This window comes from Urtica dioica, chromosome 4 (assembly GCF_054948205.1).
Source record: "Urtica dioica subsp. dioica isolate 48M chromosome 4, U.dioica_male_clone48M_v1_H2, whole genome shotgun sequence".
NCBI classification, from domain to species: domain Eukaryota; kingdom Viridiplantae; phylum Streptophyta; class Magnoliopsida; order Rosales; family Urticaceae; genus Urtica; species Urtica dioica.
In genome coordinates, this window is record NC_142759.1 from 6,078,441 (window position 1) to 6,085,001 (window position 6,561).

The window sequence follows — 6,561 nt, forward strand, 5'->3', positions numbered from 1 at the left end:
TATAGTATATGTGCATTATTTTTAATTGAAGGGATTTGGCCACTAGTAGTAATGGTTTCAATATTTTTGACCAAAATAAACCAAAACATAGTTTTAGACACTTCTATAAATAAAATCAGGAGAGAGAAATACAATTCTACCCTCATTTTTTTTCTCTCTCTTTGCTCTCCCTTCTTGGATTTCATTCAATCTCTTCTCACATCAACCAAAATCCCCCAATAATGGATTTTCCATAATTGTTTGACGATTTATTGACATGCATAAAATTTATTGACAATGATGTCAATAAATCTTCAAAGAATTTTCCATAATCATTTGAAGATTTATTGACATTCATGTCAATAAAAAGATTAAATGTCAAAAAATCTTCAAACGAATTCCAAAATTTTTAAACAATTTTTTTTTTTCCAAATTTTCCAAGTTTTTTTTTTTTAAAAAAAAATTCACATACCAAACGAAAAACGATCTCCAACTTTACTTGTGACCATTAAGTAAATAACAAAATTAAATATAACAGAAAATAAAAAGATATTTCATTAAATGTATTTTGTACTAACATATATATATTAAAGTCATACTTTTGGATTATTTGGACTTATTGATTTTGTTTCCAAAGTATTGAGGATGACATAATTTAAGAATAATGCCTTTGAAACTACTACTATTTGGGACCAAAACCAAAAGTCTTAATTGAATGTATATATACAAAAAGATCGGACCAGACCAAAATCCTTCAACAAGTCTAGTTTAGCCCAACCTTGATGACCCACATCGCCTGATCCAATCGCTCTAAATCTCTAAATTGTATCTAAATTAAAACTAAAAAACTATTCTCAAGAATTATTATTTACCACCCTACAATTGTCTCTCCGTAAAAGATTTTGAGATTAAATTGTGTAAAACATAAAATATGGAGTTGAATGTACCGGTATTAACGCGAGAAACCTAGCAGTTACTGTTATTAAAGCTGACATAAAGATTGAACAACTATCATCTCATTGGAATCCGAGAACCCCACACAGATCCCATCCCATTTTTGTTCCTTCTCCCATAAGAAACCAAAACCAACCAACCTAACCCTAATTTCCCAAATCTCACCTCATCAATGACTTCCCAATACCCAGCCCAGCGAAATCACCCATCAAGTGTTATATCAGATCTCGTCTAGTCTGTACATTTAAATCCTTTTGGCACAAATAGTTCACAAGCTATATATATATATATATATAGAAGAAAAGTCACTGAGACTAGTCTCGGATTTTTCGTTCGGAGGTCCGGAAGATTCCACTGAGGCCGCAGTGACGTCCGTCGGAGGAGAAGGCTGTATCTGTAGACATCGCTGTGATGTTCGGCTGAGTGCTGGCGATAATCTTCCAGGAGGCTGAGAGGGCATGGTTGATGGAATCCTCCGGCGGTCTTGACTTTTGTTGTTGTGGCCGACGACATCATTTCGTCGATTCCAAGCTGACTATGACAACATGATGAACAAATCGAAATCATGGCTGCTTAGAAATTCTTTGACGCGGACAAGGAACGCGATCGTATCTCTCCGTGGTAGCTCGTCTTGATCATAAGCCACGGCCAGCGTGTGAGCGGCTTGCTCTCCTTGCATGCCCAGACTGCGTGGAATGAGGACTCGGGGCCACCGAAGCAGCGGAGGCATCGTGGGTCGATGTTCATACCCCTCACGGCGAGGTTTCACCAGATAAAAGAACGCACCTTTGGTGGGACCCGGAGCTGCCGAAGAGAGCTCCACCCAGTAACCACTCTTGGTGGAGTATTCGCCGTCTTTGTGATGTTTCCAACTAACAAAGCCCATAGCATTTGTTTGGTTTGTGTAGTCTTGGCCAATAAAGTCCAACCCAAATTTCAAGACACAAAATAGCATTTTGATCCAGTCTGCTATCATAACGTTTATTTATTTATTATCATTGAAAGTTGAAAGTTGAAACTGTATTTTGGTCCCTTATTTATAGGGTTATACTCACTTAATTCAATTGATTTATAGAAAGTCCACAAAAAAAGTGATTATAATTCAAAAAAAAAAAAAAAAAACTGTCAACATAATTCATAGAAAAAAAAAGTTAGTACATAGAACAAACTATTTTCATATGTTACCTTTCTTCATTTTTTTTAAATTTGTTTTGTTATTTTATTTTATAAGTCATCATTAGTGTGATTCATTTTTTCAATTCTTAGCAATAATAAACTAATTAGCCTTAAATATCTCAAATAGGAAATATATATTGGGATATAAATTTTAAAATATCATATAGTTAGAAAGCTTTGAAAATTACAAAAATTTCAAATAAAATAGAAATAGGAATCAAAATTATTAAAATGCCTATTTTTACCTTTCGCCCAAGGCCCCCAAATTCATTGAGCCGCCTCTTCTGAGGTTCACAAGCTATATGTTTGTGACATTTTGATCGTTAAACATGATTCTTACAGCAAATGGTCATCAATCTATTAATTCTAAAGCATTTTGGTAACAATTTTTTTTGACATATTTATTAAGTAATCGCATTAATAATTTAAAATGAAACCATTTTTCCATTTTCAAAACAGGAAAAGAAGGAGAAAATGAAACCACCTTGTAAACGCAGTTGACTATTCTCTAATGAACCCTAATATATATATATATATATATATATATATATATATATATGTATAAGGGGAAGATAGCTTTTTTCCTGCCTACTTTTTTCTCCGAATTTAATAGGAAAAAAAAAAAATTCAAATATCATGTATTAATTAGAAATCGCGAGAATCGAGGCATATTTGTAGAACGGTACCGTATAACAATTTACACCGGCGCACCATTTTTCCATTTTCAAAACAGGAAATGAAAGAGAAAATGAAACCACCTAGTAAACGCAGTTGACTATTTCCTAATGAACCCTAATATACATATATATATATATATATATATATATATATATATTTATTCTGAAGCAACAGGCCCACTGCTCTCTTACGTATCCCATTCCGTATAACAACCCCTCCCATTCCGTAATTCCGTATAACCAAGATAAAAAATAGACCTCACTGAAAATTAATTCTCCATGGAAGTCGAAGACATACCGAGTTTACCATATATTATCGCAAAGGTTAGTGAACGATATCAAATGACACATTTTTATCTTGTTTGCGAGGTTAACGTCGAGTATCTTAGCGTTTAGGGTTAGATCGTTCCTTAACACTTTAGCGTTTAGGATTAGACTCGAAAATTGACGCTTGCTGCTAATTCGACCATCACTCTTGATTTTAAAATTATCTAATTAACATATACTTTTAGATTTTTGAAAGGTTTAATTAGAGTTTTGTCATAGAATCTTTGTTTGCAATTTGTAGCTACGTATTTTACGAGATGATTTTGGTGTCAAAGAAGTATTAGATTTGTACGATAAAGCTGTTCAAGAACGTGTATTTTCATCTACATTTGATAATGTCACCAACTACCATTACCGAGCAATCCTCGACCGGTTCAATACGATGGTTGATTTGTCCGAGTATGATGATTTTGACAAAGACCTTGAGAGCCTTATTTGGAGGGCTGAAAGGTATTTTGTAGCTTTTTTAACTTCCTTTTCATCTATTTTTTATTTTTATTTTTTTACGTATGTGTTTTTTTTTTTGTAGGATGGGACTTCCCACAGTCCATACCAATCTCCTTAAACTTAATAAGGAGGATTGGGCTTTGAGGCCAACATACTTCAAAAAAATGCATTCTTGTTTGTTGGAATCTTATCTATCAGTTGATTATTATTATTTGAAAATAATCGTTGCAATGAATGGTGTTTCGCGGGTAGACCCTGAAGAGTTTTCAGGTGCCGTTGACAATGGTGATTCTTCAGGTAGCCTATTAATTATGTTTTCAGGAACAAATGGAAAAATATTAATCATGTTTGATGTTATTAAAGACACTGAAGGAGAATTTGTTGAAGGCACAAGCGAAAGGAGTGCTGAATTTGTTGAGGCAAGCAAAAAAGTTTCTGCAATGAAGAAGAATAAGGGCAAGGGCATTGTGAATAATGAAGTAGAACCAGCAACAAGGTAATATTACAAGCCTATTAAGTTTACAAGGCTTTGGGGTTATTTGTTTTCTATGTAACTGTTAATTAATATCTTATATGTAGTCTCAAGGCCATTGAAGAAGCCTTGGTAGATAAAGCTGTTAGATGGACTTGTGAAGTGCAAGACCCATCTACAAAGAATAAGAAAAAGGACTTTGCAGAAGATGAGACTAGGGATCGTGTTAAAGCCCTAGAAAGGTATTATTAATCTAAGTTTATTGAGCAATGTGAGAAGATTTCATTCTAACTTTGATTTTTTATATCCAGAAGTTCTACTTTTGAAATGAAGTGCGCAGAGGATCATGTGAAAGATGCTTATCGACGTGCTGCAAAGTACAAATGAATCGTAAAGCTATTTAAGTTTACAATGCCATTGATGCCAAATGGTTAATATTTCATTGTTTTTTTGTTTTTATTTTTTATACAGGAGGCTCGAGACCACCGTAATAGTTCCTGCATTTAAAAATATACTCGTTGAGCTACATTATGCCAAACAAAAGGTAAATCAATAATTTGTTCTTTTTTAATTGTTGCTTGTGTTAATTAATTAAATAAAATTGATTTCAGATGAGTCCCGAACTCCGTAAGTATTTATTCGATGACAAGCACGACGCGTTGAAAAAAATATCGTCGTTCGATCCCAAACCCGCTGCCAAATATCTCAAACTTAAAAGCCCTAACAAGCTGCCGTGTGATCAGTTGAAGATGAATCAAAGACTTCCTTGCAAGTGTTATTTCGATCCATCTTGTGGAACTGGTCGAAGAACACATAATTTGCTGGTAGGCAGCTAGTAAATCTTAATCTGTCGTTTTAGAACACATAATTATATCTTGTTTATTTTTGCAGGAATCTAAAATGAACACTACTTTGGCAATATTCAGTGACTTTGAGAGTTCTTTAAATAATTTGATTACACAGTTGAAAAAGATAAGAGACGATGGTTCACAATTCCAAATGTATCGTCCACAACATCCAATGTTTGGGCAACCACAACCCCAACACATGGTCAATCAACATTACCAAATGTATGGGCAAACATCAAATCCTCCTCAGCCCCAACAAACGGTCTATCAACAATACCCATACCCAATGTATGGACAACAATTAGGCCCATCAAATCCTCCTCCATTTGACCCATCAAATTCTCATCAGCCCCAACAAATGGTCAATCAACAATACCCATACCCAATGTATGGACAACCATCAGGCCCATCAAATCCTCCTCCATCAGACCCATCAAATTCTCATCAACCCCAACAAATGGTCTATCAACAATACCCATACCCAATGTATGAGCAACCATTAGACCCATTAAATCCTCAACAACCCCAACACATGGTCTATCAACAATACCCATACCCAACGTATGGGCAACCGTTAGACCCATCAAATCCTCCTCCACGTAACTAGAAACAAAGGTACGCTTAATCAAATGTTTCATAAAATTGGAATTCTTTAATTGGTTAAATATTAACGAGTGTTTTTGCTTCATGTTTTTGTAAATCCCTTTGTGATTTAGTTTTATATTATTTTGCTTCTAGAGTTTTATTAGTTTCTTGTATCTAAACTAGGGTTCGTATAATGTTAAATAGCGTTTTTGGTTTGTATGATATTGAATTCTGGATTGACTTGGTTTGCTTGTTTGTTTAAAGGATCTATAATATTGTTTTATTAGTAAGTTTTTGTCTTATGTTTTGCTTCAAGTACTGTAGATATCTTGAAAAAGTTTTTACGCCGTGTTCATGAATAATCCGACTCTGTATTCATCAATCTTTTACGATATTACGTTCTTGACTAAACTTGTTACGTTCATTGAAACCATTTCGATATGTCTGATTCTTTTTTAGTTTATCGAACTGCGTGTTCAATAAGATTTTTTTTGGACTTGACTTGCCAAACTGTCACTTACATGATCAAGGGAAAGACCCCGGAGGAGATTAGGAAGACTTTCAACATCAATAACTACTTCACTCCCGAGGAAGAAGAGGAGGCTCGCCGCGAGAATCAGTGGACATTTGAATGAATGAACGAATGATCTCATATTCGTACTTGAAAAATACATTAACATGTGGTGGTGGTTCATCTTTAGTTTAATGAATAGCTTATAAATGTTTGGATGGTGGATGATTGGGTTTTAGGCATGGTTTTACTTTACATGTTTTGGCTTTGCTTGCTCTTTCTCTCTCTATCTTCAACTTTTGAGACCATCTCAGATTGTAAAGAAATGCTTGGATCTTTAGAGGATAACTTGATGGATAGTGTTTTCTGGCACTGAATATATTATGGCTAATTCTTGCTTTCTGTCTTTAACTTTTGAGACTAAGATTGTAAAGAAAATGCTTAGATTACTAGAAGATAACTTGATCGGTAGTCTTTTCTCGATAATTTTCATATCTTGGCTCGTTCTTGCTTTAATTACTCTCCAAGTAAGGCAACAAGAAATGATCTTGTTCGTCCTTGTAGTTGGCCGAGGTTGAACTGAAG

General features: G+C 34.4%; 1 protein-coding gene across 1 annotated transcript; it reads left to right on the forward strand.

Moving 5' to 3' along the window:
- The first annotated feature begins 4,034 nt into the window (after positions 1-4,034).
- Positions 4,035-6,100, forward strand: LOC149399717 (uncharacterized). The gene is made up of 7 exons (XM_089610342.1): positions 4,035-4,039; positions 4,140-4,274; positions 4,344-4,409; positions 4,504-4,576; positions 4,644-4,856; positions 4,924-5,366; positions 5,950-6,100. Exons 1-7 carry the CDS (start codon positions 4,035-4,037, stop codon positions 6,098-6,100), a joined length of 1,086 nt encoding a protein of 361 aa, XP_089466468.1.
- The last annotated feature ends 461 nt before the right edge of the window (positions 6,101-6,561 follow it).

Coding starts and splice junctions, on each gene's coding strand:
- LOC149399717 (XM_089610342.1), top strand. Junction 4,577..4,643: donor TACATTATGCCAAACAAAAG/GTAAATCAATAA, acceptor AATTGATTTCAG/ATGAGTCCCGAACTCCGTAA. Junction 4,857..4,923: donor GAAGAACACATAATTTGCTG/GTAGGCAGCTAG, acceptor TTATTTTTGCAG/GAATCTAAAATGAACACTAC.